Source organism: Vidua chalybeata, chromosome 4 (assembly GCF_026979565.1).
Source record: "Vidua chalybeata isolate OUT-0048 chromosome 4, bVidCha1 merged haplotype, whole genome shotgun sequence".
Taxonomy (NCBI): domain Eukaryota; kingdom Metazoa; phylum Chordata; class Aves; order Passeriformes; family Viduidae; genus Vidua; species Vidua chalybeata.
This window is the reverse complement of record NC_071533.1, coordinates 4997108-5019834: the sequence shown is the minus strand read 5'-3', so window position 1 is coordinate 5019834 and position 22727 is coordinate 4997108. Positions and strand designations below refer to the sequence as shown.

Genomic DNA, 22727 nt, shown 5'->3' with positions numbered 1-22727 from the left:
TCTGACTTCGTGGTTGTTTGCCAACAGACCCAATTCTGCCATGCTTAGGTCATTCTAATGAAGTGCAGACTTCAGCATGACTCGCCAAGCTTTCTTCTGGCACAGATTTTAAGCAAAAAGTGTTAACGGTTTTGTTCCAATCATTATTCTAAAAGTAAATAGCCTTCCCACAAATTTCAAGGAATTGAATATATTGGTACAGAAAGTTCAGTAAAGGTAAAGTTAGAGGCACAAAACTTCCAGAAATAGAGTTTGAGTGGTGGCTTGTCCCAAGAAAACACTGCTAAACAGTTCTGTTTATCATAATATTCACAACAACCTAAGATGAAACAAACTGGGGGATGACTAAACAAATATGTATTGAAGTGGAAACATTAATGAAAAAGAGGTAACAAGAAGCCTTATTAATAAATGAAGACAATTTATTACTTCAAGTGTTAATGGTAAAAAAAATTCAGCACAGCTGTTGCATTTAAAAAAGTGAAACTACAATTAAGTACTATGTTCTAGTTCAATAAACAGATGAACCCAATGTTCTTTAAAACAGTTAAGCATTATACAGTACATCTTATGAAGACCCGTAAATTAAAGAACTACTTCTTAAATTTAGAGATTAAAAAAATTCTGCATTCACAGCTTTAGCTTCTTTTTTCTCCCACGCCCATCAGGAGTGCCATCCATTTTGCGCTTCTGTGCCTGCAAGGTAAGATTTTATAGTAAGTTGTTGTCATACAGAAAGGTTGTAAGCAAGCAATGTGTTTCAAAACAAAGTAGATGGACAACACTGACACCCTGGCAGCTTTAAAACGTGATAAATTGCAAATGTGGCATATTGTAAATATGCACATCTTTGCTGTTGTTTTTCATTCTCCAAATCTGGAAAAGCACGATTTCACAGAGGTAAAAAGTGTATAAAAACAAGTAAGGATATTATAAAGCTTCCTATTATGAAAAGGTATTTCTAAATACCCATTTAAATATTCTGTGAACACGTCTAGGAAACTTAATAATCCATCACTTACTGATCACTTACATCACCTTATTGATTTCTGTACATCTGCCAAGTAAGTTGTGCTTCTAAGTTTTTGCTACAACAGCTCTAGGCAACAACCTGAAGAACTGGAGTTAAGAAAATGCGTAAAGGTGGTATTTTATTTACAAAATAGGCCTGCATATTAGCAATACTTTGAATTTAGTCAGCAAAGAGCGCTGTCAAGCATATGTGCTGTTTTCCCAAATCTAGCTCTAGAGGCCCATTTGTAAATAGATCCGTGGATGATTTAGCAGATTATATAAATCAAAATGCCAAATACAACCCTGATGTACTTACCAGGGTAAATCTATACAGTGTACCAACCCAGTGATCCAAAACGTAACAAGATTATCTGCTCCAAAGCATGTGAACTACACTTAAGAACCTTTTTTCCTTTATTTGACATCCTTAACTGGACTAGCTGAACACTGACATGAACTTCAGGCAGCTTTTAACATTGCTCTCTAAGTTGTTGGTTTCAAATAACTTTAGATATTACTTGTCCTAGACACTTGGAAAAATGCTGTTTTCAAGTGAGGTTTTTCACAGAAATGCCTTTTAAATCTTACCGAAGATGGTTTTGGTCCACGTTTCTTCTTTTCTGCCTTTTCCTTTTCTTCCAGTTCCATGTTTTCTCTTTCAATGAGAGTGATTAAAGTATTACACCTCCTTTGCAGCTCCTGCATTACACAACATTCAATCAGTACCTTACGCAGCCACTTAATGTAAAAATCCTCTTAGAATATTAAAAATGCTGGTGAATAGGTGTTTCACTGGATCTTTTCAGAGCAACAAAGAATTAAATGTTTCATGATACTTACTGGTTGGCTTCACAGGGATGGATTTGATTGCAGATGTTTGCTTTGTAAAACACATTTATATTTAACTCAAATTGGAAAAGGGTACCTTAGAATTTTGAACTACTCCTCCCATTTGCCATGGCTGCATTTGACACCCATACAGTTGTCAGAAAGTTACGAAGAGGTAAAGCCTTGCTCCCATGCACCTACCTCAGTATTTCAGCAGCAATCAAATTAACTTAATATTGTGACAGGTATTCATGAACAAAAAAGAGATATAGATATATATACATATATATGTATACCATTGCAGTTCTGGACTTGAGAAACCAGTCAAATCTGAATTGCGGCGAGTTTCGGATACATTGTCTTAATTCATCATAGACATTTTCTTTATCAAATCCTAGTTTGTGAAGCATACAGATTAGGAAGCGATCCTCCTCTTCAGTGTAATTCTTCCCTTTATTAGTACCATAGGATATTCTTAGTTGGTGGAAAGGGGCTTTATATCTCCCAATCTGAACAAAACAAATAAGACCACAAAAATCTAAGAAATAGGTCAGAATTAGCATGGAAGTCTTTTGTATAAAAGCAATAAATCATATGAGGACAGAAACCTAGATCCTTAAGGATCTCCCATGCTAAGTCTTCACAAGAAAGTGATTGTAGGTTCAGGACAGTGCATTTATTAAAGCTATCTAAACTGGCAAATTCTGGTTTAGACAATAGAGAGCTTTGTAATCTTTTGACTAATGGCAGATTTTCACTACACTTAGAAACAGGCAAGACTGATCAGGATTCAAATGGCAATGATCCTTTTTAACACAAATCCTCAGGAACTGGTAAAGGCAGAGTAAGAGTAAAAAGGTACATGAGAGTTAGCACATGGTTTGGCTGCCTTCTGGTTTATTGAGTCTGACACTTCTTCCCTAGAAGACAACTAACTCAGCAAACCTGAACTGGGGAGAAAATTCTGATAAAGTGTCTTAATTAACTCTTCACTACCAAATACTACTTGGTGAAACACAGACAAGAACAAAAGCCTCCTCTGTTGGATTAGTTTTTTTTAAGTGCTCTCTCATCTCATGTTTCTAGCTCCCTCTCTCTTCCACTATCTCTACCTATCGCCTGCTACCTCTCTCCATTTCTCTCCACCTGTCTTCCTCTGTTTCTCTCTCCCCATCTACCTCTCTCCCCCCACTTCTCTCTCTGATTCCATCCCTCTCTCTCCATTTTTCTCTCTCGCTGACTCCCTCCCTCTCTCTCCATTTCTCTCTCTATCCCTCTCTCTCCTTATTTCAGCTACATGTGTCCAAAAGGAACTGTGCTCCTCCCCAGAGCCTGTACTATGTGGAGTTTGTTACACAGCACTCTGAACTGCGTGCTGTAATACAGAAGGACTGTTACAAACACGAGGGTAGACCATAGCTAAGGCTGTCATCACAGCACTTCCATGAGATGGAAAAGCCATAGGAAGAAATTGCTGAAATTTATGCAAAGATGTCATCATACATCAGCAGCACTGTCCAGACAGGAGTTCTGCATCTCCTCCAGAAGGCACCAGGAAAAAAAAGCAAGAAACTGAGCAAACTCACCTTTGTATCGAGAGCCTTTTTTATGCTGATTCGTCTCTGAATTCTGGCTTCTCCTCTTTCAATCTGAGCCATGATCTTCTCTATGTCTTGGAGTTCATTGCATCTTTCCCAGAACACAGCTAAGAAAAGAACAATTGGTTAGTTTCTTACCAGGCATTGTAAAAGTCAGAGAGTTAACCTTAAAAAAGGATTTTAGCTGTTCCTTCCCTTTACCAGAGCTTACTGCTGTGTAACAATAGACATGCCTTTAGCTGGTAAGAAACCTTTCCTTCTGGCTACCATGTGCTGCAGTATTACAAATGCTATTTTGAAGAGGGTAGATATAGGAATCTTCAGTTTAAGTGAGGTACTATACAAGCCAGAAAGATTTTCTGTCAGTCTCCTCAAAGGAAAAAAAGCTTCTTCAAATGGAAACAGATGTAACAGAATACAGTTTTATCAAGAGAAGCAAGAGGGCAACTGAGTGCCCGAAGACAAGCAAGTGCCTAAAAGACAATTAGGTGTTTAAATAAGGGTTTTTTTAAGAAGAATTTTTCACATTTTCAACCTGCTCTATACCTTTAGAAATGTAGTGCCAGGACTTTGTAGCTACAGTGGAGAAAAGTTCTAAGACATGAGAGGTAAGTAGCCAAGTGGACTCAGGTTACAAAAACCAGCGGTCACTGATGTTCAGCCATGATGTATTTACTGTGTTCTGCTCTCAAGGAGGAAGTAAAGGTTAACTTCTTGTTAATGAATACAAGGAAAAGGGAAATCTCCCCAGCTAAGCAGTGTTTCTCAGCATTTCCTTTAACAAAAATTAACAAGAACTGAAGACAGTGCTACCCAGTTAGGTTCAGGATATAGTGAAGTGGCTCAGCAGGAGTTTATGTGTGCCTTTTAGTACAGCCTTAGGCAGGCAGTAATGATGGTAAAAGACAGATCAGGCTGATCTAAAATCCATCAGTATAATTCTACTCCACAAATCTTAAACAGCAGTGTAAGAAATTCTCAGCAGTAAGATGTTACCATGTTCTCAGGCAGCTCAAATGAGCCAAGCAGAGTTAGATACTCTCAGAGCTGAGTAAAGAATTAAGTTACCTGAATACTCAATGACTTCCTCTGGGGTTTTTCCTTCGACTTCTCGTGCTATATTTTCAATGTCATCACGGCCCCACTTCTCATTGGCTTTGATGAACTGGTTGAAATCTCTCTTATTCCAGTTAGTGAAGCCCTGTACAGCAATCAAGAGGAAACATTGCACAGAGGTACAGGATTTGTCCATCTCCAAATTTGATTAAACAGGTTTCTTGAAATTGCCTGTAACACTTCCATCATTCCACAGCGTTAAACCTTCTCTTTCTCTGCAGTTTAATTTGGTAAAACTGTTTTTATACTGCAGTCACTGTAGTCTCTCCATTTAAATACTGAAAAATGACTAGTACTAGTTCTTTAGTTACCTAGTAATTTCTGATAAGTTTTCAGCTGAAAAATAAATCCCTCCTCCTAATAGTCTCTCTGTGGGGTTGCTTTCTAAGAAAAAAAAATGCTTAAGTGAAGCAAGCAGTGCAATGGCTTTTGTTTTGTCAAAAAGGCCCCCCGGGTGCTTCACAGACACCCTCAGCCATTGCACCTGGTCACTAAAAAGGACTAAAGAAGGACTCAGAAGGACTAAAGCCATCTTGTGATGGTGATGCTCAGCAGGGACACAAGTAGCACTGCTGAAGTCATGAGCCAAAAGAGGTTCATTTCATATTACCAGTGACTTTTACAAGTAGTGGGAAGTAGCAAGTTCTGCCAGCCATGTTGTGATTTAGCCACAGCTTACTGGACTGTACTGATTCCTGACCTCTGTGATTCTGGTGTCTCCACAGTGAGCTGTTCCAGCTCATTACTACGCAAGCAAGAAATCCTGTCCTGTAATTCCGATTCCCTGCCAAAATACAACGTGTAAATACAATATCCAAATAAGGCATATCAGGCATTCACCTGTTTGAAATTATTTAAATATACACGCTTCCTAATTATATACCTGTTCAGCTCACACCCTCTTTTAGTGAGGGGAACTAACTACCCATTACCAGATGTAGTTTAGGAAAACTGACCATTCAGACTCCAAGATTCACTTCCATATGGGTGTGAGGCAGAAGATGTGCATTAAATAATGTGGAATGCAGCACACCCAGCTCTGCAGCCATTCTGCAAGGTCCCATGGAAAGACATCACAGTCTATAGTCAATGCCAGACTAGGATTCAGGAGAATCCAAGTGCTCTAACTTGGTGCAAGTTCCTCAAAGATATCCTATGACATAGGCTTATGACAAACCTAATGCTAGAAACTCTTTTCAGTCAGAACCAAAATTTGGAGATGTGTTAACTATGGCACATGCCAACCAGTGACCAAGAAATGTTCCCGTAACGCTGTGAAACACAAAACAAGCTTTGGCTGATTTCAGTCTCACTGAAGACCCAACAATACCTGGGTTAGAAGTTTCTCTTTTTCTTCTAGTTCTTCATCATTAAGAGGTTCAGCCTCATCAATCTTAAGTTGCTCTTCCTTTTGTGCTTGGGCTGCATTTGGGAGATCAGGATTACGAGGTACCTGAAAGGTTTTGCACTTTGTAAAACTGAACTAATTTTTCACAGATAACCTTTCTGTTAATATAACCTAATAATTTCTACAGCTGAACATGATTTTATTCCATTTAAATTACTGTGAAAGGCTGGAAAAGTACATATTCTCCTACTGTTGCATTAAACTGTTCCATTGTGGGAATTTAGAGGCTCACACAGAAGGGACTGGGCCTTAAAGATCACCTCTTTTCCAACCCCCTGCCATGGGCAGGGACACCTTCTACTTAGACAAGGCTGCTCAAAGCCTTGTCCAGCCTGGCCCTGAACACTTCCAAGGATGGGTCCTCCACAGCTTCTCTGGGCAAATTGTGCCAGTGCCTCACCACACTCACAGTGAAGAATTCCTTTCCAATATCCAACCTTAACCTGCCCTCTGTCAGTTCAAAGCCATTCCCTTGTAAAAAGTTCCTTTTCAGCTTTCCTGTAAGCCCCCTTTAGGTACTGAAAGGCTGCAATCAGGTTGCTCCAGAGCCTTTTCTTCTCCAGACCAAACAACTCCAACTCTCAGAGATGCTCCATCCCTCTGGTCAAGGAAATTCTTCACTTACCTTGTAACCAATTGTTTTCCTATAGTAGAGAATCTCCTTTTCCAATAGTTCAAACAGGCGAGGAGGAAAGAACTGGAAGTCCTGTACATTTGGCTGTTTTGGAGGCCGTGGAGCCTGAAACACAAAGTTTGCATTTGCTCCCTTTCACATCCAGAAGCTGCTTTCTTGTAAGAAGTGATTTAAGTTTATGAGCAAACAAAAACCATTACTGTTACAAAAATGACTGTCTTAACTTGGGGAAAAAAGTCACACCATGCAAGACACACCAACCACCACAAAGAATTCTAAAAGTAAAAGAGCAGTGAGAGAAGGGAAAGAGAGGTCTTTTGGGAGGAGGAGGAGGTGGCTGGTGAAAAAATCACATGTGTTTAAAGCATCAATCTTCCACAGGAAAATTTACAGCTGCTTAAATAAGAACCAGAAAAAACTTGATCTTACCCTCCCTAACATCTTACAAGTGTCATACTGTTCTTATTTTTTCCTCACAGAAGTTTGTCTCAAGTCCTTTGGAAATTTTTTTCTAAATTTAAATAATCTCTCCACTTTATAAAAGTGAACAGAGCAGTTTTTATGACTAAAGACCTACTTGTTGCTTACAGCTTTAGCCATTTACCATGCATATTTAAAAAATTTATTTCTTTTGATTAATCAACTCACCTTGGGTGCTTTTGGTTCACTGACTCGAAGAGCCTCTCTGAAGTAAGCATCCACAGCATAATTGGCTTTTCTTTCTCTTTTAGGTGGTTCAATCCACTCTGTAAATGCCAACTATAAAAACAAAACCCACCACCCCCAAAAACAAAAATTAAGTCTTGCAAGATCATCAGACCAGCTACATGTTTTAAATAAAATTAGATCTACTTCATTATAAGTGTTATAAGTGTTTTTATTTAAACTATTTTCATAGATGACACTGTATTTTACCCAGTATCTCCTAAATAAGTATGATTAAAACATGCAATTCAGTGCATTCCTCCAAAAGAAACTTAAAACATTACCTTCTGTTTTTCTCTGTAGTCTTCCCCTTCAAAATTATACACGCTAGATTCAGTATCCATAGTAAAATTCCTAAGGGAGCTTTCACCCATCTTTGAAAGCTTTTCGTTCATTTCCGCAGTCTTGGACAGGGGATACAAAAAAGAACAGTAGCCATTTGGATGGTACTTCATTATTTAACATCTCATTCCCAGATAGAACGGGAGCCATTTTGGAAGACATGTCATTATTAAACATCTCATTCCAGAAAGGAGCCACTCTGAAAGGTACTTCATTTTAAAACATCCCGTTGCCAGAAAGAAGAGGAGCCATTCTAGAAGGTACTTGACTATAAAACATCTTATTGACAACATCAGAAAAAACAAACATGATTGAGTAACACAAAAACCCTCTACAGCAAAACCCCTTTTCTCTCCAGCTTGGAACCAAGTTACCATCCAGAGACTCACTATCTTGCCATCACATTTAAATGTACAGGTGGGCTTCCCCTTTTCAAACCTTCTCACCTTCTTTGCCCCTCTTTCCAAAATGTGATCAATATCTTCATCTGTAATCTCACTATCCTTTGAGGCAAACACGTGTGTCGCTCCATGCCTGATCATTTGCAGCATTTCATCCTTTCCAAGTTTGTTCAGGTTTTGATCCACCAATCTTCCTAAAGATAAAAACGCTTGAGGATAGCAACTCACTAAGGAGTTTGTTTATCTAATGGAAGGAGCAATACAGGATTTTTCTCCCCCTTATATTTCCACATACAAGCTATATATTACTGATTCCAAGCAAGTCAACTAAGGTTACCTTACTTTTCTCCATCTATTAGAAAAAGGAAAGGCATTCATTTCCCCAGTTTAAATAAGAAACTGAATGCTTTAAAAAACCAAATCTGACTATAACCCACTAGGGCGGTAAGCAAAAAGTTAGTGAGTAAATGCCTACTCCTACAGTAAAACAACTTTTCAAGTGGATGAGGCCTTTGCACACTCTCTTCAGCATTCAGATGAGGCAAAAGCAACATTCCTACTGGCTCTTACTGGCTGATTCCACCATGGTTTACAATGGGAGAAGAAGGGAATTTCATCCTAGATACGAAGTGCCTTCATATACTTGCCTTGCTGGATGACTATGGAATCCAGGCGGAGTTTCATTTCTGCACGTTCCACTATCCTTTCCTCCACGGTATTGTCTGTAATAAACCTGAACACCCGGACAGTCTTGGTCTGGCCAATTCTGTGTGCTCGATCCTGCCCAAAACAGTAACAAAAAATTCAGCACTTGCCTTCCAGTATGACTATATACTTAAGATTTTCATTATTTCCAGCACATGAATTTACAAAACAGAACAGCACAGGTTACTTAAATGTTTAAGTAACTATCCATGGCTACCCAAGATATTACATTTTTATCTACATTGCAAGTTTGGGGTTTTTTTTTCAGTAACATTGACAGTGAGTCTGTCTCTATGTGTCATAGCTAAAAAACAGCAGGTTTTTGGGTTTTCCGTTAAATCACACAGGGGAGAAGACTTGGATGCTTCTGACCTTAAGCAACCTTCTGCAGAATCAAAGCATGAAGAAATCATCTCTGTGCTGACCAAAAGCTGCCTTTCTCCAAACCCTTCAGTAGTGCCATGAATAGTTCAAGAAAAATACAATACCCTGCCCTCTCCTGACTAGTGAAACATGAACCATTGTGAAAATCAGTGTTCTCAACATACAACCTGTAGTGATAGCTGGTTCTGCCTCACTTGAGCTATTAGACACCAGTTCCATCATTCTTTTGAAATAATTTTTGCTAGAGTACTTGAGACCCCACAGGTTAACTGAAATAATTAAAGACATTTCCTCTGAAAGGCCTCATTTGTCAAAAAAAAAAAAAAAAACACTGGCAGTTTTTAAGTAGCTTTGCTTTCTTAGGTAGTCACTAATGTCCTTGACATGTATCCAGGATGGAGACTCATCCAAATCTTCTTTAAAAAAACCCCTAAAGACAGTTGCTAAAATGAGATCCTTCCATTACCATCACCACAAAAGCAGTTTTTGAAAAGTTTAAATCAACTTTATCATATTTTCAAGATCACAGGAAAAACAGTGCAAACACATTCACCTCCACTTCCCACAACAGTAAAGCTTTAAAGCTTTATAGTTTCGGGATTAACAACGTAGATTTAGTTCATTTTTACTTACTCAAGTAGGCTATTTGCATTAAGAGGTGTAGCATACACCCAGCATTTCCCACTGCATAAAACACTGTATAACCCAAATGTGACCAAGGACTAACGGCTCCACAAAGTGGAAGCTGCACTTGAACAGAAAATTGATCTTACAAATCCTACTCCTGTGCTAAAATGGGAAAATACCAATTTATTTTGGAAGTACACATTTCTAGCAAAGTTCAGTGAGAAAAAGAAAAGAAAAACAAAATTTCCATCTGGAATCTTACCATAGCCTGGAGGTCTACTTGTGGATTCCAGTCTGAATCATAGAGAATTACAACATCAGCAGTAGCCAGATTGATTCCAAGACCTCCTGCTCGTGTACTCAACATGAACACAAATTTTGAGCTGTCAGGATCATTGAATGCATTAATGGAAGCCTAAATAAATGAAAAGAAAGTGTCAGTTAAATAAAATGTTTTACAAGTAGTATTTTTACATAAATACAATCCTTAAAATTGTAAATACCTGCCGCTCATTGTGAGGAGTTTGTCCATCCAGTCTGCAATATTCATAATTCCTCCACATACAGTAATCTTCCAAGATATCTAGAACTCTTGTCATCTGACTGAAGATTAGAACCCTTGAGCCTGTTTGGGTAAAAAGATTTCTTATGCTTTCACCAAAATTTTAGATTAAACAAACTCTCCAGTCTGCACTACCAGAAAAGGAAGGAGGGCAATTCCACATACTAAGAAGAAAAGTAGTTCGAATTTCAGACCCCAAACTACAATGCAGGGCTGCAGCTGCTGCTGGCACAGCAGCATCCATGCCATGGGACACATTTGTCTTACTCTGATATGTCACTGTGTAATTAATGGCTGGCTTTTCCCTTTCATTTTGTGTTGTACTCCTTAAGAAAAAGTTCCCAGACACAGCAGAGTAAGATGGTAACACAAATATAAAAACATCATCAAGTATAAAAATAAAATTTTGAAGTATTTGTTTGGTTTGGATTTGAGATCTCCAGAAATAAAGTGAATTCTTTTTAAGTACTTGTCAGTTTACTTACCTGCCAAGAACAACTTAAAAAAAAAAAAAAAAAAGTAAATATTCAGTACTTTATGCATACACACTCAACCAATTCCAGCCTATTGGAGAAATTTAAGTAAAACACAGGATGTAACAAAGTTTCTACTTCCCTTTTGTCCTTTGGACTCAAGGGTTAATACTGAACTCTCTTGTTTAAGATGATAATTTGATTTGAGACCAGGCCAGTATTAATTACAACACCTCATAAATAAACCTCCTAACAGGAAGAAATCAAGATCAAAAAAGCACAGTAACCACTGAATTGTTTGGTTTTTAGTCTTGAGTTATACAGCCACAGCTGCTTGGATGCTAGCTATATACAAAGTACAGCTTATTTTTATACTACAGAAGGCTGAGGTTTGGACGTGGTTTTGTTTTTCTTCAAAGTGTCCCCACTCACAAACTTAAGTCCAACTTCTTTAGCAAAGTTACTACTGTAAGCATACTCAAAAAATAGTGAGTTAAAAATTTATTCCAGTGTCAAAAACTCTGTGGCAAGTGAGTTTTACGGTAATCCAATTCAAAGCTTTGCCCCTACTATCAAAGAACTTTAAAACAACTCAAGAGTTCCTCCATGTCTGAGTGTTTATATAATACAAAGAAAATCCTCAGGTGCTGTTCAAAATCACATCTAGCAAGAAAGACCAAATTTCACACAGGATTTGACTTGACCTCTGTATGAGGACTCTGAATCTGAAATGGTCCTTCATGGCAAATCAAAGGTGTGGCTAAAATACTACATAACTTTATTTAAAATAGCTAATAAGACTAAGAAAGAAAACTTAAAGCCCCAGTCAAATGATGTTTTTATGGTCTCAACTCTCAACTTAGGATGAAAAAATTTTGGGATGAAAAAATGGGGGGGAAAAAAAAATCAAACCACTTCAGCACAAAAAGCCATAATGGGACTATTGATCCAAGCTGGTATCATACTAGAAACCAACAATAATCCTGGCTAAAGTCTGCTGGTTTTTGCTCAGAATACACAAAAACATCACTGAACCAAAAAACTCTCAAAAGCCCAGAAAGGAGATGCATACCTTGCTCTTTCAACTTAGGTAGCAATTTGTCCAGAACTACCATTTTGCCACTGTTAGTGACCAAATGCATGTCTGTTGTGTAAGGTGGGCCAGGCTCTGCTCCATCAAAGAGGTATGGGTGATTGCAGCATTTTCGCAGCTGCATCAGGATGTTCAGCAGTCTCATCTTGTCCAGCTTCCCAGCTGAGTTCAGGATATCTATATCCTTCATCAGGATTCGGGTATACCTACAGCAAGGAAAGAAAAAAAACCCCTTCTGTTCACTCTAAAATGAAGTCTAAAATGAAGCTGAGAGATGATTCACAAGCTGCATCTTTTGCTGGTGCAGAGAGAGGAGGAGGAAAGGTTTGAATGGGTGTAAACCAGGAAAAGACTGTGGAAGACAGAACCTGTCCTCAGCATCATGGCAGCCATGGGACATGGTTTGGGTGTCATTCTTTTGCCTCTGGGCAAGTCAGAAATGTAGCACAGAGTCACGGAATCGACTGGGTTGGAAGAGAACTCTGAAATCATCAGTTCCAACCTTAAGCTAAATACCACCAAGCACTGGGTGCCACGTCCAGCTTTTTCTTAAATAACTCCAGAGATGGTGAATCCACCACCTGTCTGAGCAGTCTATTCCAATGCTTGACAACCCTTTCCATTAAGAGATTCCTCCTGACGTCTGACCTGAACCTCTCCTGGTGTAGTTTGAGGTCATTTCCTCTTGTCCTGTTGCCTGGAAGAAGAGGCCAACCCCACTTGGCTGCACCCTCCCATCCAGGAATTGTGCAGAGCCAAAAGGTTCCTCCTGAGCCTCCTTTTCTTTAAGCAAGAAGTTAACCAAGTCTTCTTAAGTCTTTAAGCAACAGTAATCGTCAAAAGCTCACCCTACCCTTCATTTAATCAGGTAAATCTCCCTGAAATGCATGGTTCTGTCATAGCAGTGTCACAAAGAAATAGGTATAAATTGGGAGTACACCACAGAAATCAAGTTCCACATAACCTTCAAGTCAGAGACAGCACATTCCTTCTGAGCCTTAACCACAGCCCAGTTGAGCACATGCATTAATTACCATTCTCGCTGCATTTTGCTGAGGCCCACATAAATTTTAACTTCCTTCTTTGGAGGCAAGCTTTTCTCCACATCAGCCTTGATGCGACGGAGAAGGAACGGTCGTAGCACCTGAAAGAAGTTCATCATTAAATGCATTTTGGAAACTGAAACACTGATCAGGTCAATGGACAAGTCAAAGAACAGATATTCTCTATAACAGATACAAGACCTATTATTAGACAATCTGAGAAAAAAAAAGCAACCTATATGGAGAAATTATTTGCTTTATTTGAAAGACTCGAAGATTAGGTCAAAATCATCTTTCACATCATTCTATGTCCTTTGACTTAATTTTGCTTGACTGAAAATTTGTGGAATAATCTCTCTCATCCGAATAGTCTATCATAAGAAGCATTAGAAGAACTGTTTGGGATTTAACTTAGGTAAACATAACACTTGTACAAAAGGCAAAAGGACTCACCATATGAAGGCGCTCCACCAGTTTTTGATCCCCTAGACAGTTGTTGGTATCAAACCACGAATCAAAATCCTGTATCAACAAAATCATCGGTTTATAAGAGGCTTCCTTTCAAGGTGCAATAGCATCACAATGGTGAACAAATAGAACTCTCATATAGCCAGGAAGTAAAAGAACAAATTACCCTATTTGGCCTATTTTACAAAAAGTGTTAAAACACAAATATTTCTAACTCAATCTATCACTTATAAGTAACTGACACCACTACCTAAACATATCCAGGTCTATTTTCAAATCAGGAAAACCAGCAAAATGAATTTGATTAGCAGAAATGAATACTTACTTCAGCTGAGTTAAAGACATCTGGCAAAAGGAAGTTGAGAAGTGCCCAGAGTTCATGTAAATTGTTCTGAAGTGGAGTTCCAGTTAATAGCAGCCGGTTGGTAGTCTTGAATTCCCTCACAATTTCTGATAACTGAAGGACATTGAGACATGACCAAATAGAAAACATTACTAGTCCCCACACCACCACCTAAATAACCCACACAGATCTCTTTTTCAGTGTAAAATAAATTACCTTTGATTTTTCATTTTTAATCCTGTGGGCCTCATCTATAACAAGGTATCTCCAGTTGAACTTTTTGAAAACTGACTTCTCTTTGATAAGCATTTCATATGATGTTACACAGACATCCCATTCTCCAGGCAGCAACACATCTCTCACAAAGGCAGCCTAGATAACAAGGTGACAGCTGGTTACTGAAGCTTTGTCAAACTTAAAGCAAAAAGAACACAGCAGCACTGTTATAATTTTCCTATTTTAAGTCTCATGAAGGCCGTGTCCTGCCTTCATACAGGAGACTAAATCTTTGAAAAAGAAATTATGAACATAAAGTGATGAAGCACTATCTGGGCAACACACACATGAATTCTAAGCTGGTTATACTCCAAGTAGGCAGCATTGTAAGTCTTAAACCACTACAAATCCAAGTAACATCCCTCCCCAGGAAGGAAAGGGAAAGGACAGCAAGATCACATGCTGGATTTACACAGGAACACACAGGAAAAACTACCATAGCCCAACTTACTCGCTGGTCTTTGTCACCAATCAAACAAACTGCTCGAAGTGTTGGCACCCATCTCTTGAATTCATTCATCCAGTTCTGCAGAGTGGACTTAGGAACTAACACCATGTGAGGTCCAGGAATGTTTCTGTAGTGTTTCATATAGCCAAGAAGAGAAATTGTTTGCAGTGTCTTCCCAAGACCCTGTAAGACACAGTAATGCGTTAGAAAAAAGAAAACCTCTCAGAAAACCTTTAAGAAAACCCAAGAGTGAGCTCTGAGCACAGCGTGGAAGGCACAGAAGCCCGAATGAATGAGGGAGATACAAAAAGGGCATCAAAGTTGTTGTTTAGAAAAGCTTGCAGGGCTTCCCATGTTTCATTATAACAAAGTAGCAAGAGTATAATTTTGGAACCTTGGATTATGAAGTGAGAATTTTGCCTTACCTTTCAAGTAAGACAAGTTGTTAAAAGTACAAGGAAACATTATTTCCTGAAACTTTATTTTGTAGACTATGGTGTACTCAGGTTATTTAGAGGTCAAACTTTAAAAACTGGACTTAGGTATTCTCTTAAACTTGACATAAAGTGAATAAATTAAGATCCCTTAGGAATATAACACTCTCCTCACAAGGGCAGCTGAAGAATACCATAACAAAACACCTGCAATTTAGAGAGAATGAAAACAGAGGACATTCATTCTGTGGAACAACTCCCCTCCACCAACTTCATGTTCCTAAAGGCTGACAGATTCCCTTTCCATATGTCTATTTTCGAAACCTGGCTGCACTATTTATTTAAATTAAAATACCTTTGATACTTTTAAAATTAATGACTTTAAACACAGTAGGAAAATAAGACTGGCAAACTATATATTGCATTTTGTGTTATTAAAACTCCCATATATATACACACTGCTGGACTAAAATGGCATTGTATTGCATGTGTTCTTAAGTGATCCTGAACACAGGTTCTGTGCATACCATTTCATCTGCCAGGATGCCGTTGATGCCATTTTCATACAGAGAAATAAGCCAGTTCAGTCCTCGGATCTGGTAATCACGCAGCTTTCCCCATTTCACATCTAAAAGACATCAAAGAATAGACTAAAAGATACACAAAAACTTCAGAAAGAATTTCACCACCTGTTGACTGCTAACTGACAGTGATTACCAAAGCTACAGAACAAAAAAATCAAGTAATAAATTCATGTAATAAATTCAAGGACAATGCAGAGTGGAGACAGCAACATATTAATTTTGTTTCTGCAAGTTGCTGCAACAGCTTTGTTTTCTGCAAGAACCCAAAGCACACAGAAATTCTAAATCCATCGTCACTGTCAAAATCAGAACACAGTCAAACATTAAAACAACAGAATACTGAATACCATTAAATGAATTGGAAGCTGTTAGGTGTTTTATATCAGAATATAGGTTACGTATGTAAAAATGATAAGATGACAGACTTAAAAACTCTATCCTATTAACTGAAACATAGCAACTGGATTTCTAAGGGACAAGACTCACTGGACCATCCTTCTAGCCAGACTGAAAATAAGCAGTTCCTCAATAATACATATTGTACCATTAGCTCAGTGCTGGATTTTTTCCTCCTTCTCCTGTCCCACGACATTATTTCACTATCCTTAGGGAGTATGTAAATCAAGTTTATTTTAAACATTTTGAAGAAAAAGAACAGGGGTGAAAAAAAAGAAAAAAAAGGAAGGAAACATACATGATGGAGATTCTTCAAATCGAGTGCAGACATTTGTTGTCTTGGAGCTTTCTGTTAACAGCTCCTCATCCTCTTCCTGCTCTGTTCTACGGTGCCGATAGCTGGAAAAGTCCAAGAAAGTAGTAAGTTTGTGGACAAACTGAAAAGACATCAAGTTGCTGCAAAATTAAATTTATTGTATTGTTGCCCTGTTCTTTAAAAAGTTTTAAAGTTCTTTTAAAGGTTTTCTATGCCTTCTGATGTTTACACATTTCTACTGGAGTTTCTCATGCACTGTTCATGTAAATAATGATTGTTTTGCATTCTTCTTTGTAGGAGAAGAGAATTGATGGACTGTTGGTTGGACCAGTGTGGTTGGAGAGGTGGCAATTTCATCCTCCAATCCACTGTCACTTTTAGAATTCTATATAGTGCAAGGTCAGAAATAAAACTTCCTTTTTCTTCTTTTGGATCTTAAGAGTGAGTGCAGGAGTTATTTCCGTGTCGTAGTGCAACAATGTATTTTAATGTATATATTGCAATACAGAACGCCAACACAAAAAGAAATTTCTAGCAACATTCTTCTCTAGAATTCATGTTCAGCAGGCTCAAATATCAGCCCAAAGCGACTGGAAAGGGATTAATGTGTGCATCAGTACTGGCCTTTTAACTACAAGACAGGGAACAACACCACATTTAAGTTCTGCTGCACCTGCCAAACACTGCAGCCACATCAGCTGCAATGAAGGCAATCCAAATTTCTAGACTTACAATTTTCAAGCTGCCTGCAAGGTGTTGCATAGCAATGTTCTCCATTAGCTCTTACAATTTAGAGCCATGACTGCCTTACTTTTCTGCCCCTTCTTTTCTTCATGCTGGAAAGCATCAACACAAATCTCCTGTAACTCCTTGAATTCTTAAGCAATCCTCAACTTACAGGTGGGCAGTTGAAAAAAAAGGCGTACACACACAGACACAGGACAAAAGCGTAGCAAGTTCAACTTCCACTTTTAAAGTACAATAAAATCTTATTTATAGTATGTCTCATCACTCACTCGCCAGCTGACAGTAAATTCTGTTTCTCATCCTTCTTTATTCGTGGACGTCCAGGTTTCATTTTTAAAGGTGAAGTTGGAGTTTTCTGAGCAGCCGGCTGAATGAAATGAGCAAAGAGCTCAGTCTGCTTCAATAGATACTCAAATCTGTTTGCTCTGTCTGTTTGCTGGTGACAAAGGAAAATTAAATGGAACAAGTGTGAGACATTCGAGTATGTATTAATTCAAAAGAAAAAGCAAACAAATATTTTTTCAATATAGATTCACATTACTTTACACGCATCACTACAACACCAAAGAAGAGATGAGTAACATCAATATACTTGCTGCTGACAGATTCAACACTCTTTTGTGGGGCCAAGGCTCATCTTTGCTATGCAGCAAGATCAAAGCTGTGAGACAGACCTGTGGCCAAGACTAAAATCTGACTTTGGCACAAAGATTGCACAAGCCTCATTAGATGAGGCCAGACTCCCTTTAACAACTTTCTCCAATCAAAAGTAATAGTCCCACTCCTAGAAATTTTCCCCTATGCATCACACACAGGATTCTTCATTCTACTAATTCATTTTAACAAAACTGGCAACAATTGCTCCCTACTGCACTGGTGACCTGCCTACTTAGTGAGATACAGCACCTCCCTGTGCTGTCAGATAAGCAATAGTGTTGGCATCAAAGGGGGCAGTGAAGACAGAACAGCTCATAGCCACAAACCAGAACATCTGTTTCAGCAGCAGAGACCTTAGATATGCTCAGCCTAACTCATCAGGCTGCCTCCTTTGATAGGAGTTGCTGGTTCTACTCTGCAAGAAAAATTACAGCAGACAATATTAGTATCTGAAAGGTTCAGCTCCGTTGAGACACATTCCATTTGGAATCAACACACCCTGCCAAGGCCACACCAAAACTTTGAACAGACAAACAAGCCAAAACCAGCTTCAGTAACTACTAAGGCTAACAGTAACCACTCTGACATTCTGCCATCTGGTAGCATAACCTTGTATTTAGCAACTTGCAGCAAAGCTACAGGAACTCCATTTTCTCAGTAAAAAGGAACATATGTTCCAGGCTTCTGCAAGAGCAATGGCAGCTCTGTGTTTTCCTCCTTAGTGTGAGCAGATCCTGCACTATGGAAGAGACAGGAAGACAAAGTATTGGAGAATAAAGAGTCCACAAAAGCGATCTCGATGTACCACAGAGGACTCAGACTCACTCTAAGGGTATTTTAAGCTTGAATGACACAGCTACAATCCACATCCACAAAGTTGAAGTTTTCATGTCTACTCTTCATAGGTTTTGTTTCTTTACTTTGTAGGAGTTTCTGAGGTTTAAACTAGGTAAGATCTCACTACCATCCAAATTGCTGACCCTTATTTATAAGTTTTTTTTTAACTGGCTGTACAAAAGAGAAGTCAAGTGATGCAGACTACATTATAGAAGGTTCCTCATTCTAAGATTTAAGTAAGGAATCTTCTGCAAGCTTTGTCCCTGCACACACATCCCCACACTTGCTTTCACTGCACTTGAAGATGTTCTTTTAAGGGACTAAAAAACATTATCTATGTCTTTTAGACAGCACACAGAAAAGAACAGGCTGTACTCTGCAACCCTGAGCTATCCTTATACCAACAGAGACGCTCTTCCCATTTTCTTTTTCAATGCATCTCTAAAACGCAATTGCCCTTGTTATTGTGTCTGTCTAGAGACTAAAGGAGACAATTCCAAGTTCACATCCTTCAGTGTGCCACAAAGTAGCACAAAGAAATATGCAGAAGACGACAGGGTTATTTTCAGTGGAAAGAAGAAATAACAGAGGAAGCAGCAAATTATAAAAATCAGTTTCACTTTCCTATGAAGAAATTTCACATGGAGTCACAGACATCAGAATTACAAACAGGAAGAAAGGCAAACAGGGAGCAACTGAGAAAGAAACTGCAATGAGATGGTGAGGAGTGGACAACTCCAGCTCTTACATTTTATATATAAAAACTATGGGGAAAAAAAAAACAAGGAAAATAACAAATTTTCTCCTTTCTACCCTGTGAAGCACAGAATCAGCATCCATCTTCAAAAACCGGAAGACTCTAATTAAAGCTTCATAAAGAGATTCCTAGAGAATCTTTCCAGTTCTGACTGAGAAGCTAAATGCTCAACTCTTTATAATTCCCCTTGCCTAGAGGATAGACTGCTCTACAGGTAACTTTAAAATGCTGGAAAGGAGAATGGCCCCACAAGTGTTCTTCTGAATGTTTTTTGTTTCAAGTTACTTAAATATTTTTAATACCTAGACAAATGGTTATAAATCCATTTAAGATATTTCAAACAAGCAAACAGAAAACTCAAATCTATTTTAAATAAGTGCTTAAGTACTGAATAGCTGCACACAGTGCCAAATATTACATACCATTTTCTCTTCATATGTAGGATCTGTTTCCTGGATTTCTTTTTGCTTTGCCGGAGATGCATCATCAAAAGACTCCTGAGAATTAAGAAGAAATAATTCTGAAAAAGGGAAGATACCCATCTAAAGGAGAACAAGCTTGTTTCACATTGTATCAAAGCAGCAAAAGTTGGCTGTAGCACCTGATGTGGACAGATAGTAGTCAGCTCTGTATTATTTCCTATACAATTACCTGGAGATGAATCGAAGGTCCCTGCCACGGGGTGAGGGACAGAGCTGGGTCTCTGTAATCTGATTTAGCTCCATCATTAAAGCATCACATCAGTGTGAATGAGGGAGACAGCTGTGGTCCAGGAGATCAGCATGCCACTTCTAGGGTGCTGAGCCAACCCCTCCTGAAGCTGGCTCTGATACGGACTGTGAAAGCACCCGCTCTGAAGTAATTTCAAGGTTTTTGCCAGATTACCCCAATCCCTCATCACTCTGTATTAAAAGAACAAATCTAAACAAGAATCCACACTGCACTTTTGTCCTGAAAGCTGAGGAGGAGTTTAGGAAACTATATTTTTCTCCTACGTAGTTTAATAAATTAAATAATGTTTATCACCCATGGTACTACTAACAACAGAAAAACCAGCTGGCTAGGAGAGGGCAGTCCTCCCTCATGCCCTTCCTGCCAAATCCTTAATATACTACCTTCAATTACTCTTTTGGATCAGGGCTTTTTTATCCTTGTCTTTTCTGCCATTAGGTTAATTCTTTCCACATCATCTCCCCATATGCATTTTCATCTTCTGTTGTTAAAACTAAAAGCAGTGAGGTGATCCTTCCCTGATAAACAACGCTAAGGTAACATATAACAAAATAACTCTTGAAAGGGTGAGAAAATGAAACAAATGCGATGCTTTTGAGTGTTTTTACCATTTATTTAACTGAGTTAAGTAAGTATGGGGCTAAATTCAATTTTACTGGCCAATGCAGAACAAAGGAATAGGAAAAGTAAGAAACAAATGAAACAAAGGCTGGCAAGAAACAGGATGTTCGTCAGTGGGTACTTCCTCACAAGCCTCTGGCAGGTGAGGCATGTGGAAACAGAAAAATCCTAACACAAATCTTTAATTCACTAGTCGGAATATAAAGAATTGAGCATAAGAAGTTATGGCTAAAGCTCTCCTGAAGTCATAAGCAAATCCTCTTACTCATCCATCACTGGACTGAGCCAACACCCAGTAAGCATAAGCAGAAGACCACTGGAACTTCTGTTCGCAATTCCCCTTCCTCCCACAATGCCTAACCTGGAAAGCACAGCAGCAGAGCGGCACGGCCATCCGAGCTCATCATCTGCTGCACAGATGACAGAACCCTGCAATTTAGCTGGAGACCAGGGAAAACAGTCCTTCAGATGCTCACGGCTGCAAGGCATTCCAACTCAAACTTCACTGTACGCCAGGAAATCCCTTCCCAAGGTAAAAAAGGAACGGAATTGGCAGCACAGGGAGCCCTCGCACACGGGCGCCTCGAGAGCACACGTTTCTCAGCCTGCACACGCTAAACTCCAGCCTGGAATTGCCCTATTTCTGCAGGTTCGAGCAAGATTTATTTCCCACAGTGCTTTGGCTACTTGTTCATCCGAAAAACACGGCATTTGCAAATTTATTTAGAACAAGTAGGTTGAACAGCCCAGCGTGACTCAGAGTACAAAATACCCAGCGCTGAAAGCAGGACCGACCAGTTTCCTGCTATCATTAAAGAAACAATGCTGCGATAGAATTAGCATCTCCAGGCAATCAGTTCCAACCCCTTGGAATTTCTGGGATATGGGCACCTGTTGCCAAAACAACCCCTCTCACAACCCTCACACCGTCTTCCTCCCCCTCAAAAGAAAAAAAAAAAAGAAAAAGAAAAAACAGAAAAAAGTTTTGAAGCACTTCAGCAGACAAACATCGCTCATGCGTTTTAGACGCCGGGCTGGCTCGCCGCTGGAGCAGGAAGCGCAGAGGCTGGGCAGGGTCTCGGGGAAGCGGGAGCAGACCGAAAGCCTGCGGGTGCGCGGGGGGCTCCCGCTGCCCCGCTCAGAAATCAAATGTAAGCGGCCGTGACGCGGCCGCGGCGCCTTCTTCCCCGTGTCCCGGCGGCAGGATGAGCGCGACCACCTGCGCGGCGAGGAGGGGGCGCGGAGGGATGGGACACCCCATCCCTCCATGGGAGCCCCACCGCGCCGGGCCGCGCTCACGGCGGCAGGGAGCGTAGAAGGGAAGGCGGCGGGAGCGGAGCGCGGCCCGGCCTTGCCAGGTGCGGCCCTGCGGCCGCTCCTCCATTGTCTCCCGCGGCCCCACGCGGCCCGGGGTGTCCCACCTGCCGCCGGGGGAGCGGGGGGACCCCGCCGGGCCAAACCGACTCACCTCCATCTTCATGTCGCCCCCGGCCAGGCCGGCGGCGCAGGGTGGCCCCGTCCCCGCGGCCTCGCCGGCGTTGGCGCCCGGTGGCAGCGGCGGCGCGGGCGGCTCGTCCGGCTGCGGCGGCTGCCCGGCGGACATGATCCCCGCCGTGCGGAAGCGGCGCTCCGCCGAGGCTCGGGCTGGCGTCCGGCGGGCTGCGCTCTGCGGACAGGCGAGGCCGGCAGCCGGGATCCCGGCGGAGGAGGAGGAGGAGGAGGAGGAGGAGGAGGAGGTAGAGGCGGCGGCCTGCGGTTCTCGGTTCTCGGAGCGCGGCCGGCGGAGGGAGGGAGGGAGCGAGCGAGGCCCGGCCCGGCCCGTCCCGGCGGGAGCCGCCAAGCAGCGCGCGAGCCGCCCCGCGAGCCCGCGCTCGCGAGACTTCCTCCCCCCCCCCCCCCCCCCCCCTCCCCGCGCGGCGGCGAAGCGGGCGCGGGGGCGAGCAGCGCGCGCCGCCGCCGGCGGGGGCGCTGCGGGGCCCGCCCGGGCCTGCGGTTTAGAGCCGTGCGGGCAACATAAGGTCAAATCTGGGCAGGCAACCGGGTTTCGTACCCTTGTGTAAGGTCACAGCATACCCCGAGAGTTGGAAGGGACCCACGAGGATCGTCGAGTCCGACTTCTGGCCGTGCACAGGGCGTGCCCAAGAGTCGTACCCTGTGCCTGTCGGCGTGGTCCAAATG

At 40.8% G+C, this 22727-nt stretch overlaps 1 protein-coding gene across 2 annotated transcripts; it reads right to left on the bottom strand.

Annotated features, from left to right (window-relative positions):
- Positions 1–401: 401 nt before the first annotated feature.
- On the bottom strand, positions 402–22324 carry SMARCA5 (SWI/SNF related, matrix associated, actin dependent regulator of chromatin, subfamily a, member 5). Of its 2 annotated transcripts, XM_053940635.1 has the most exons (24): positions 22018–22324; positions 19619–19693; positions 17215–17381; positions 16181–16281; positions 15430–15530; positions 14472–14651; positions 13961–14116; positions 13727–13858; positions 13387–13455; positions 12925–13034; positions 11870–12096; positions 10266–10387; positions 10025–10177; positions 8690–8826; positions 8092–8236; positions 7588–7707; positions 7247–7357; positions 6590–6703; positions 5887–6009; positions 4509–4641; positions 3429–3547; positions 2139–2351; positions 1603–1713; positions 402–696 (listed from the first exon to the last, which is right to left on the bottom strand). In XM_053940635.1, exons 1-24 carry the CDS (start codon positions 22150–22152, stop codon positions 631–633), a joined length of 3120 nt encoding a protein of 1039 aa, XP_053796610.1. In that variant the 5' UTR covers positions 22153–22324; the 3' UTR covers positions 402–630. The 2 variants fall into 2 exon arrangements, with proteins under 2 accessions (XP_053796610.1, XP_053796609.1); XM_053940634.1 differs by lacking the exon at positions 2139–2351 and having other exon boundaries at positions 22018–22246.
- Positions 22325–22727: the final 403 nt, after the last annotated feature.